At 41.9% G+C, this 12,048-nt stretch overlaps 1 protein-coding gene across 1 annotated transcript; it reads left to right on the forward strand.

The window, feature by feature from the left end:
* The first annotated feature begins 2,408 nt into the window (after positions 1-2,408).
* DACT1 (dishevelled binding antagonist of beta catenin 1) lies at positions 2,409-9,020 on the forward strand. The gene is made up of 4 exons (XM_077265122.1): positions 2,409-2,837; positions 5,180-5,312; positions 5,561-5,716; positions 6,523-9,020. Exons 1-4 carry the CDS (start codon positions 2,559-2,561, stop codon positions 8,406-8,408), a joined length of 2,454 nt encoding a protein of 817 aa, XP_077121237.1. The 5' UTR covers positions 2,409-2,558; the 3' UTR covers positions 8,409-9,020.
* The last annotated feature ends 3,028 nt before the right edge of the window (positions 9,021-12,048 follow it).

The following is a 12,048-nucleotide window of genomic DNA, read 5'->3' on the forward strand; positions in this document are numbered from 1 at the left end:
TAGTGTTAAATTTCATTATTTACCATAATGTAATGATTACAATTAAACTTTCATATATTATAGATTCATTATCCACCAACTGAAATTTGTCAGGTCTTTTATTGTTTTAATACTGATGATTTTGGCCTACAACTCCTGATAACCCAAAAAACCTGTCTCAATAAATTAGCATATTTCACCCGTCCAATCAAATAAAAGTGTTTTTTAATAACAAACAAAAAAACCATCAAATAATAATGTTCAGTTATGCACTCAATACTTGGTCGGGAATCCTTTGGCAGAAATGACTGCTTCAATGCGGCGTGGTATGGAGGCAATCAGCCTGTGACACTGCTGAGATGTTATGGAGGCCCAGGATGCTTCAATAGCGGCCTTAAGCTCATCCAGAGTGTTGGGTCTTGCGTCTCTCAACTTTCTCTTCACAATATCCCACAGATTCTCTATGGGGTTCAGGTCAGGAGAGTTGGCAGGCCAATTGAGCACAGTAATACCATGGTCAGTAAACCATTTACCAGTGGTTTTGGCACTGTGAGCAGGTGCCAGGAAGCATGAAGTGCTCCAAAATCTCCTGATAGCTAGCTGCTTTGACCCTGCCCTTGATGAAACACAGTGGACCAACAGCAGCAGCTGACATGGCACCCCACACCATCACTGACTGGGTACTTGACACTGGACTTCAGGCATTTTGGCATTTCCTTCTCCCCAGTCTTCCTCCAGACTCTGGCACCTTGATTTCCGAATGACATGCAAAATTTGCTTTCATCAGAAAAAAGTACTTGGGACCACTTAGCAACAGTCCAGTGCTGCTTCTCTGTAGCCCAGGTCAGGCGCTTCTGCCGCTGTTTATGGTTCAAAAGTGGCTTTACCTGGGGAATGCGGCACCTGTAGCCCATTTCCTGCACACGCCTGTGCACAGTGGCTCTGGATGTTTCCACATCAGACTCAGTCCACTGCTTCCTCATGTTCCCCAAGGTCTGGAATCGGTCCTTCTCCACAATCTTCCTCAGGGTCCGGTCACCTCTTCTCGTTGTACAGCGTTTTCTGCCACATTGTTTCCTTCCAACAGACTTACCATTGAGGTGCCTTGATACAGCACTCTGGGAACAGCCTATTTGTTGAGAAATTTCTTTCTGGGTCTTACCCTCTTGCTTGAGGGTGTCAATGATGGCCTTCTTGACATCTGTCAGGTCGCTAGTCTTACCCATGATGGGGGTTTTGAGTAATGAACCAGGCAGGGAGTTTTTAAAAGCCTCAGGTATCTTTTGCATGTGTTTAGAGTTAATTAGTTGATTCAGAAGATTAGGGTAATAGGTCGTTTAGAGAACCTTTTCTTGATATGCTAATTTATTGAGACAGGTTTTTTGGGTTATCAGGAGTTGTAGGCCAAAATCATCAGTATTAAAACAATAAAAGACCTGACAAATTTCAGTTGGTGGATAATGAATCTATAATATATGAAAGTTTAATTGTAATCATTACATTATGGTAAATAATGAAATTTAACACTATATGCTAATTTTTTGAGAAGGACCTGTAGACTGACTGGTTTGTGCACTGTTGCAAATTTACCTTGTCATGGGGAGGAAAACAGAAATCCATGGGGTATTTTTTGTAAAGGTCTTGTGTCAAAGGGCATATGCTTTGGACATGTCATAAACAGTTATTAAAATTATTTGTGCGCACACCTGGAAAAAAATTCCAATTGTGCACCTCTGCTCCATTCCAGGCAATCCCCTACAGAGCCTCATTTTCAGAATTGCTGTGAGTCCCAGTTATTGGCCCCATAGCAATCAGTGAGTTATTCTCTGCCCTTCAGACAGGGGATAACTTGTGGAACAGATGATATTTTTATTTTTTCATCCATTAAGGCTGGGGGAGCTACATGACGGCATTGCAGCACAAGTAAATGGGGCAGTAATGTGACCCCGAGGATACTGCGACCCCGACAATCAAGTCCCAAACAATCCAACCGGGTATGATTTTGTGCGACTTCCTTATTGAGGGTCACAGTACCCCATGAATCCAGTCCCTTATATGTTGCTAGAAAGCGAATTTTAGGGGATTAAATAATTTCCGATTTGTCATGAAACCTTGAGACAAAAATCACTAAACTAAATAGATTATGAAAAAAAATCTAAAAAAAAAAATCAAAAAAAAATCAACTGCTTACTAAGGGATTAAACAAGCAGCAAACAGACATGTATCCCCTCAACCTGATATGACAGAATGACTCTACATAGAAAATTGGACCCATTGTGAGTGGTCCTGGTGACTGGGATACCCTCTTTCTGTAGCGATGAATGGAGTTGTCACCTTTGGTGGGGGGCAGGTTTGGTGGGGGATAGAGGGGCAGGACTCTGGTGACGTCACAGCTCTGATTACTTAGCCTGGCTGGGGCTGAGGCTGCTCTGCAGAAGGGCAGAGCAGTTGGAGCCCTGGAGGGCTGTGACAGGCAGCTCCTGGAGGAGGGGGCGACATGCTGCACACAGGACCGTGATTGCCAGCTCTTGGAGGCGCTGTGGATGGTGTAGCTGCTGCTTTGCGCCGGACTTCCCAGGATGAAGCCTCTTGTAGCCACCTCTGACCTGGCCAAGGAGAGCTCCCCGAGGCGCAAGGAGAAGTGTGAGGCTGAGGCTGAGCGCCAGAGGACCCGGGAGCGCCTGGAAGCCACCCTGGCCGGGCTGGGCGAGCTGGCATACCTGCGCCACCGGCAGGACACCCTGGTGAAGGCTGCGCTGAGCCCTGGAGATGCCCCTGCTGCCACTAAAGGAGACAGTCCCAGGAGCCTGGAGGAAAGGTTCCTGGAGGAGAATATCCTGCTGCTCAAGAAGCAATTGGTATGTCTGCAGCAGAGTGTGCCTACAGCCACTATTGGGGGCTTCCAAGGGGGCATGCACAGTATTGGGCTCGGGTACAATGCTGGGGGAGCCATACACTGTATTAGAATCTTTGTCATAGAAAATAAGGATATAGGACACTGGGGTCTTACCTTGGTTTTAATATCTGCCATAAGAATGGGTTACTACAATCCTGGGGTCTTGCTGTTAGGGGGATTATATGCAATGTGAGCACCGACTGCAGTAGGGCTGGGGTCTGCATGTGTATTGTACTGGGTTGATTTTATGAGATGTAGTGTTTCTCCTCCAATACTGTATCTTTTATTACTGTCTGGATGGTAGAAGTGGATCCAGTAGAATTCGGAATACATATCCTATTGGTGATGATGAGTTCACTTTCTTTCTTTGGCTAGTGGAGAGAATAAACTGCACCCTAGCCATAGAGCCATATACAACGCCTTCCAGGAACACTCCTGTCTGGCACCATGAAATGCCCCAGGAATGTGTTTTATCAAATAGAGGAAATGCAAAAATGTATTGAATCCGTTTATTTTAAGAGGGCGTCAATATTGACATTCTGTTAATTGGAGAGGACAGGGGGTTTATATAGAATTTGGTGAGAGATCTGCATTTCATTAATAAGAGGATGTATCTGATATAAGCATCCTCCTAATGAGATGGACACTGATTAGGTCAATTGTATCCCTTTTTCTCCCCCCTGAGGATTAAGACCAGGTGAGGAAGTAGGTGCTGATTGGTTTTATATAGTAGTATAGCCAAATATGTGGGAAGGGGAGGCTCATTGGGGTTTTAATGTAGTGCCAGATTAATTTTTGGGGTAGTGGTTGGTGCATTATCAAGTGCCAGGTATTCATGGCCAAACAATGAGCTTTGAGCAATGAACCCTCAAGCAAAGCTTCACATTCTAGTCTGCTTTCTCAGTGACCCTCTGTCCCTACATGATCCTTTCAGTTGTTCCCCTTGTAATCCTAAGGTTAGCACTGACGCCCAGCAGTCCTGTACTGCAAGCTGCTAAAGCCAGGCAGGCTGTAATCTGACCATTTGAGGGATTTGTACCTCTATTAAAGCCACAAAAGATTATTTTTCTTCTTTGTCTAATAGCACATGCTGTGCGATTTTTGTATGTTGAAGTATTGTCTTGGGGTAACTGCTTTGAGATCTTTTCTTTAAAAGAAAAAACGGAGTCCTTGTTTAGGGGAGGGAGGAAGCTATGAACAGTATAGCCACCAGAGGGCGCTCGTGGGTGAGTTTGCTTTAGCTCTACCCTTTGCAATAAGGCTCCTGAGCCTGTTTGCCCTAGGCACTTCTATCAATGAGGTCCTGTGTCAGCTGAAAGGAGGGCAGACAGAAGACAGTCAACGCCTTGAGTCTAGGATTGATTTATTTGTCGCTTGCAATAATCGATTTTTAGAGCCTTAAAAACAAGCTGCTCTCTTTTTTTACATTTGGGAGATTTTGACGATTTAGTTGGAACGAAGGAATCTGGGCATCATGCATATAGAGGAGCATGTATAGAGAATATTTATTTCCTGCAGTCCTAAGAAGCAGTGTGCTGCCATATGGTGCCACTACACGGAATGTATCAGATGTTTTATGGAGGAAAATTCATTCATAAATCAGGGGAGCACTGCCCCCCTAAAAACAAACAAACAAAATCATAAATAAAAAATATGGTGTTACGATTTCTTTAGTCTTCTACAATTTCTTTATTACAGCACATTGCGTATCTAGAATCAAATGCACAATGCGAAAACATAAACCCAATCTTATACTTGTTTAGCATTAGTTTGTGACTGTTATACAATAACCTGTTCAAAATGCCTCAAATACATTTTTTTTCTTCTTTGTCTTAGAGTATGTGCACATGCTGCGGATTTTGCTGCGGATCCGCAGCGGATTTGACGCTGCGGATCCGCAGCAGTTTTCCCAAAGTTTACAGTACCATGTAAACCTATGGGGAAAAAAAACCCGCTGTGCACATGCTGCGGAAAAATCCGCGCGGAAACGCAGCGGATTATTTTCCGCAGCATGTCAATTCTTTGTGCGGATTCCGCAGCGGTTTTCAACCTGCACCAATAGAAAAGTGCAGTTGAAAAACCGCAGAAGAAGCCGCGAGAAAACCGCAGTGGTTTTGCACTGCGGATTTTCCAAATCCGCTGCGGAAAAATCCGCAGCAGAATCCGCAACGTGTGCACATACTAGATGTGAAATCTGGTTCCCCGCTAACTCCAGTTGTCAAGCAGTTCTGTATGTCTGAATTTAGCTTTTATCTCTATTTTTTTCACACCTATTTAAATATTTAATTTTGTGTATTTTCCCAGAATTGCTTGAGGAAGAGAGACGCTGGCTTATTAACTCAACTGCATGAGCTTGACAAACAGATAAATGACTTAAAAATCGATGTGGAAAAGACTTCTGAAGAGCATTTGGAAACGGATAGCCGCCCCAGTTCAGGTAATTTAAAAGGAAATTTTCAGGCCTCTTTGAAATAATCAAAATCCAATAACAAATGTTTGTCATGTCGTGTGTTTTTTTTTTTTTTTTTTTTTTCTTTTCACGTCAGGTTGAAATTTTTAGACATGATGATGTACTGTAGGCCAATGGCTGACACCCAGACAGCATTGCAGTTTCAACCATAAATATTTCTGTATAAACTTACTTGTACATCTGCAATGAATTTTCTCTTATTCTTTTATTTTTAGGATTTTATGAGTTGAGTGATGGGACATCGGGATCTCTCTCCAATTCCTCAAACTCTGTCTTCAGTGAGTGTTTATCCAGCTGTCAGTCAAGCACCTGCTTTTGCAGCCCCCTCGAAGCATCATTAAACATCCCAGATGGTCAACCAAGATCAACAGGTAAGGGTTTTTCTGGTGTTTTCTCCTACTTCCCTTCCCCCATTGGGTGTGTTATTTAGAAAGTTTTGGATAACTTTTGAGGTTGTGCTTTTTCTTTTGGACATACCTGCAGTTGTCTGTTTCTTTTTTTTCTTCCAATGTAATAGAAGGAGGCACTCCTCCTCCCATCAAAATGTTTATCCTCTTAATATATTGCATGTATCCTATTTCTGTGTACAATTGCTTATTTTGCCTTTCTACCCAGTTAATGCTTCTCTTTTCCATTAGGGCTGTGACCTCACTTGATTAAAAACAGACTAGGTGAATCCTTCTAAGCTCTATGTAGAAACAGGAGGTCAGTTTTCCCTGCATGAGTCAAAGTCCATGGCGGGAGAGGGCGATGATGACTCAAGCAGGGAAAAGAGACTTCCTGTTTCTACATGAAAAATAATTGACTGTGTGGAAAGGCAAAATTGGCAATGTTAAATATGTAGTGCCATTATATAATATAAGGATGGCAATATATTAAGAGGATAAACTTTTGAAGGGAGCGATTCTTTAAACTCCATTAAAACGGCCCTAGCAAGTGAATGGGACAAAGCTGTAATACCTTGCACCGATGCTACCAAGTACAGCTTAGAGGAGTGCAAACTGCTTTCAATCGAAAAATGCAAGAGGCTGATCAGTGGGGTTGCTGAGAGTCCCTTACTGATCCAATATTGATGCCCTATCCTAAGTATAATGTGACTTGATGTAAATTAGAATTGTTTTGTATCTTTAATAAAATGAGTTGTAACATATATATATTTTTCCAACATCTATTCCAGATGACTTCTTTGAATGGTTGGACTACAGAGAAGGCCAAAGTGAAAGCACTGGCACAGTGCGTCGGTCTTTTTCGGCACCTCATTCTAATGCCCCTGAAGTTGTTGCTGATGTACATCCTAAGTATCAGTGTGATCTCGTCTCCAAAAATGGCAATGATGTATACAGATATCCAAGCCCTCTTCATGCTGTGGCAGTTCAGAGTCCTATGTTTTTGTTATCAGTCATGGGTACCGTAAAAGTGGAGGAGGAAGAGGGTGAAATGGGAGCAAACATGAATGACTGTTTAGTGCCGGAACTGGTTTGCCTAAGACATGAAGAATCGTTTCAACAGCAGAGCAATTTCTGTCCTGCTCCTCTTCCTTCCAGTAAAAAACTGGATGGTTACATTTTAGGTATAATTCAGAAAAAAGCACACCCCATAAGGACTAACAAACCCAGAACAAGTGTAAATGTAGACCCGGGAAAAAGTATTTTAAGACATGGGAGTATATGTGTCAAACAGACTGGCATCTCTCATAACGGCACCACTAGCGTGAAGAATCCCAAACAGCCATGTTTACATTCCTCTGGAATAACCTCTGTGGATAATAGCACTTACCCACCTCTTAAACCGTGCGCTAAAGAATCTCAAAGTGAACAGCTGGAAAGTAAAAAGATGCCTTTGGTGCAAAGTTACCAGCCAAGTAATATTAATGAACTACAAAGCCAAAACAATTCGCGAAATTCTGTAAAGTCCATCTGTTTAACTCTTGGAAGAGGCTCTTTGGTTGGAGCATCAAATATTTCAAAGGAAATGCATGTAAATCCCAATCCTTCTGGCAATCCTTTCCCTGTTATTTCCAATCCACTTTGTAACGGATCCCTCAAGGAACCACTCACTATTGTCCCTCTTCCCCAGGAGATTAAAATTGTGCCACCACCAAAAAGGATTTCGCCCAAAAACACAAACTCTTACCATGGTTCATCTCATGACGAGAGACCTCCGTTGGACTTCAAGAGTGAAGGATCCTCCTCTCAAAGCTTGGATGAAGGGTTGTTGGTCAATGCACACTATATTCCTGCACAACAACAGGGTGTTAAACTTCATAAAAGTACCAAAAATGTAAAGCTTGTTAAGAGCTCCACATTAAAACAGAAGTCAAATGTACAGAATGTCATGGATCATGGCTCTCAGACCTTGAAGGAAAAGGGGAAGACTGTTACAAAGAAATGTAGGTTTCCGGATGACTTGGAAGTGAATAAAAAAGTTAGGAAAGTTTCTCCGAGAGGTAAAAAGATTGTCCATTCGCAAGTAGAGACTGGTATTTTAGTTAAAGGTCCAGGGGGAAGTAAGTCTGGCAATAGGCCTCATGGACATGCAAAAGATGTGGTTTTGGCTAAGCCTAGACATAAAAGAGGGGATTATCGAAGGTGGAAGTCATCAGCTGAGATATCATATGAAGAAGCTTTACGGAGAGCAAGACGGCGAAACCAGAGAGAGATGCTTGGAGTTTATGGTCAAGTACCTCTTCCATATGCCAGCCCCTATACTTGTATAGCAAGTGACTCTGAGTATTCGGCAGAATGTGAGTCTCTGTTTCATTCCACTGTTGTAGATACTAGTGAAGATGAACAAAGTAACTACACCACAAACTGTTTTGGGGACAGTGAGTCCAGTTTAAGTGAGGTGGAATTTGTTGGTGAGAGTACAACGTCAAGTGATACGGATGAGAGCGGAGGACTGATTTGGTCTCAGTTTGTCCATACTCTTCCCATGCAGGCAGCCACGGCTGCTGACCTACAAACCACAGCCAAGGCCTTTGTCAAAATAAAAGCTTCACACAATCTTAAGAAGAAAATTCTTCGCTTTCGATCTGGGTCGCTAAAATTGATGACAACAGTTTGAAACATCAAATGTTTTCTGACTGTCCTTGACCCAGTTTTACACTCTGTAAATAAATTTGTATAATTTTTGTGCAAATATTTAAAAAGTTTACAGTAACTTATGTTTACTTGTGAAAACATTTTTTTTATTTTTTATCTTGCTACTTCTGAAAGCTCTAAATTTGATAGCTGTTCAATGTAGACCATGACAACGTCTTCAGTAACCACTCTGGCAAAAGAAAGGCATGTCCATCAACATGGTTACTTAAGATCGTCTCTTCAGTTTGGAACCTTAGAACATCTTAGGATGATGTATTAACATTCCGTTGGAAGAAATTTGCATCTTTCCAGCTACATATTATTTTTTTTTAAGGATTGTGAATCCACAGATGCATATAGAACTTGCCGGGGACATATCAGACCGTCTTTCAGTATAATGGTTGAGTCCCTTCTTTTATCTGTTTGCATGCATTATGCATGGAAAATGATTCCCATATGCCTTTTTATTATGGGCCCTATGTATACTGTAATCCTATGTATTTTATATATTTTGTAAATTATATAACACATTTTACATGGTAATAAACTGTCTGCTTTAATGCTGATTAAATTGGAAACAACAAGGCTCCTCTAATCTTGTCTTGAAGCTTTTTTTTTAATTAAATCTGATCTCTATCTCAAGGAAGACCAATATCCTGTCAGCCGCCTTTTTTTTGTTCATTTAAATGCAAAATACAAAAAGGAAGCATGTAAGGTGGGTCAGTCGTAAACAAGGCTGTCTCTCTTTCAGGAAATGGCTCATGTCTCAATGATGCCACTGGTTTCTAGTGAAGTGACGGCTGTCATTCTTATGATTATTAGCTTGGCCAATACAATGGAGATTTTTTTTTTTTCCCAAAGGTTGTCTGTGATGAGAGCTCCTTTTGAGTTTGTGTCTGATTGCCTTGAGGTATGTGTGATGGATCCACCTTGAGGGGGTGTGTGGTCCACGTTGATCTGCGTTGGGACTTTACTCTACTAACTATGCAGTCATTTGGAATTGTAACTTACAGTATTTACATACCTTGCTTGTTGGGCTGACTTTAGATGAGTGCGTTAAAAATCAACTATCTTTCTTACATCTATACGGTATCTGTTTTATACATCAAAAAGGGAAACCAAAAACAAATACAATGGTTTTAACAGGTTCACTAAGGTTAAAAGAGAACGAACAGGCAGGCAACTGCTGCCTACCTGCGTGTTGTGCCTGGCGCTTATCTCTGCCGGCATAGAGCGGGGTCACTAACTGCTCCTACAGATGATTCCAGTGACGTAATGTCCACAGAGCAGCAGCTTCTTGTCAGCTCTGCTGTGTTGACTGGGTGTGTCAGCCGATATCTTGCTGATCGACAGCTGGCTCCCCACTGCCTAACTGCGGGGAGGTGGCTGTCAATCAGCATGACACCAGCAGTCACTCCCTGTTGACAGATCAGAAGAGGAAGAGTTGCTCTGTTGACAAAAAGCAGCTGAATCGCCAGTGGGAGCAGTTGGTGACTGTTATGTGCTGGCACCGGGTGGAACAGGCAGATAGTTAGCAACTAACCAAGTTAATTTTTAGTCACATTATAGAAAAAATAATCGTGGATAATCGCTTATAATGGGAGAGTGATCTGAAAATTAAACCCTCTGTTCTGGTTTGTTCAAAAGACTTGCAGGAACCCAACTTGCATCGGTCCATGTTCTGTCCATATGTCTTGCTCTGCATATGGAAAGCACACAGATGTTCTCTGAGCAAGTTTGAGAATTACTTTATTAGGCTGCAAAGGTTTGACGTGTATTCTGTTTTAGGAGATGTATATCTACAGTTCTTATTTGGGGGGGGGGTTTATGTAAACGTGCAAGAAAAAAGATTTCTAGATAATTCATCACTAGGCAAATCTTGTAGTTTGTTCACATTATCAACCTTGCCACCAAATGTTACCTTACCACTTCCTAGGAAATCCTATACTCCAGCAGGAGACCTAGATTTCCTGTCAATTGTAGAAGAATTTGTTGCCTTTAGGCTATTCTCACATATAGCAGGTCATAAATTACCATTGACTCCCTCCACCCCCTAACACCTCTTCCATGCAACATAGGAGGAAGGGAAGAAAAAACAGCACACAGGATAATGGAAGATTATAAAAATTGCCAATGATAGAGTATGTATGTGTGTGTGTGTGTGTGTGTGTGTGTGTGTGTATATGTATATATATATATGTATGTGTGTGTGTGTGTGTGTGTGTGTATATATATATATATATATATATATATATATATATATATATATATATACATATATACATATATACATTTTTTTTTTTTTTCTTTAAATTCCTTCAAACCCTGAATACTGTTTGCTTGCTTAGGATGTGGATTGAATTCATAGGGTTTGTATGTTCTTGCGTTTCGCTTGCCACTAGAAAAATAATGCACAGAATGAAAAATAGATTTGTTTCTATATGTTTGCCATCTAATTACACAGATGTCTTCATGTATTAATACATATTGGTCGTATTTTTCTTGTACTGTAAAGATTCCCGTGCACATTAGGGTATGAGCAGATGATCTGGAAGTGGCAGCGCTTTGGACGCAGCGCATTTTCGCTGCGTCCAAAGCTCTGCTGTCTATTGAACGCAGGTGAATCCACATGTGATCACTGAACTGTGTGGATTCACCACGTCCAATACATTCCACTGGTGAAATATCTTGCGGAGGCCAGTGTCCCCGCAAGAGAAATTGACGTGGTGCGGTCTGGAGATATGTGCCACATATCCGTCTCTGTGGGTGAGCTGCGGGCGTCTGTGGACATGGGGATTTCATGAAATCCCAACCACTATGCTGTAACATCTGGATGCTGTAGGTTGGACGATGCGGATGTATGCAGCATCCAACCCACAGCGTTTACTAATCGTCTGCACATACCCTTAGATAACCACCAATTAATAAAAATGTTGGTCTGTCTGCCATATGTTGGAACCCTCGGTTCGGCCAAGCACTCCTGTGTGCTGGCAAACCTTCTGTCCATGGTTTATCTCCTGGAAAGCAAATGGATTGTCCATTGGAAATCTCGCTGTCTGTATCCTTCTCTCCTGTCGTCTCCTGACTCTGAAAGTCTTCACACACCGACGACTATAATATTGGTGGGCTTGGACAACTTTAAAAGTACTGTCAGCACAGAATGACTGTTCAAACTAAGTGAAGGCGCTTTTTTGATATCTCTGGCTTTATGGAGACAGATGGAAAATAAGTAGGTGGGAAGGTGCTCTGAATAGTTTGGCAACAACAAGGGTGAAAGGAGCTCCTGTACTTGGGTTTCAACAGTAATTCTGTGCTGCCAGTCCCTTAATCTAAAATGTCAGGAGGCCTTTAGGCTGTGTCCTTCCTAGTGATGTCTTCATATGCCATGGCAGCTCTTCCGAGGCTCTGTTCATACTGTGCTTCTATAGTGCTTGAGGAGAGTTTTGCTAAAATTTGGGGATCAGATCATCTTCCCATAAAGTCATGGGCTGCTATGACATGAACTCTGGTGTTTTTTTGTTTTTTTTTCCGGCCTATTCTTTCAAACAGGCACGAAATGTAGTCTGCAACCATGCACAGAACACACAGGCCCACACCTTTTGGATCTAATCCTAGCTTAGAAA

This window comes from Ranitomeya variabilis, chromosome 1 (genome assembly GCF_051348905.1).
Source record: "Ranitomeya variabilis isolate aRanVar5 chromosome 1, aRanVar5.hap1, whole genome shotgun sequence".
Taxonomy (NCBI): domain Eukaryota; kingdom Metazoa; phylum Chordata; class Amphibia; order Anura; family Dendrobatidae; genus Ranitomeya; species Ranitomeya variabilis.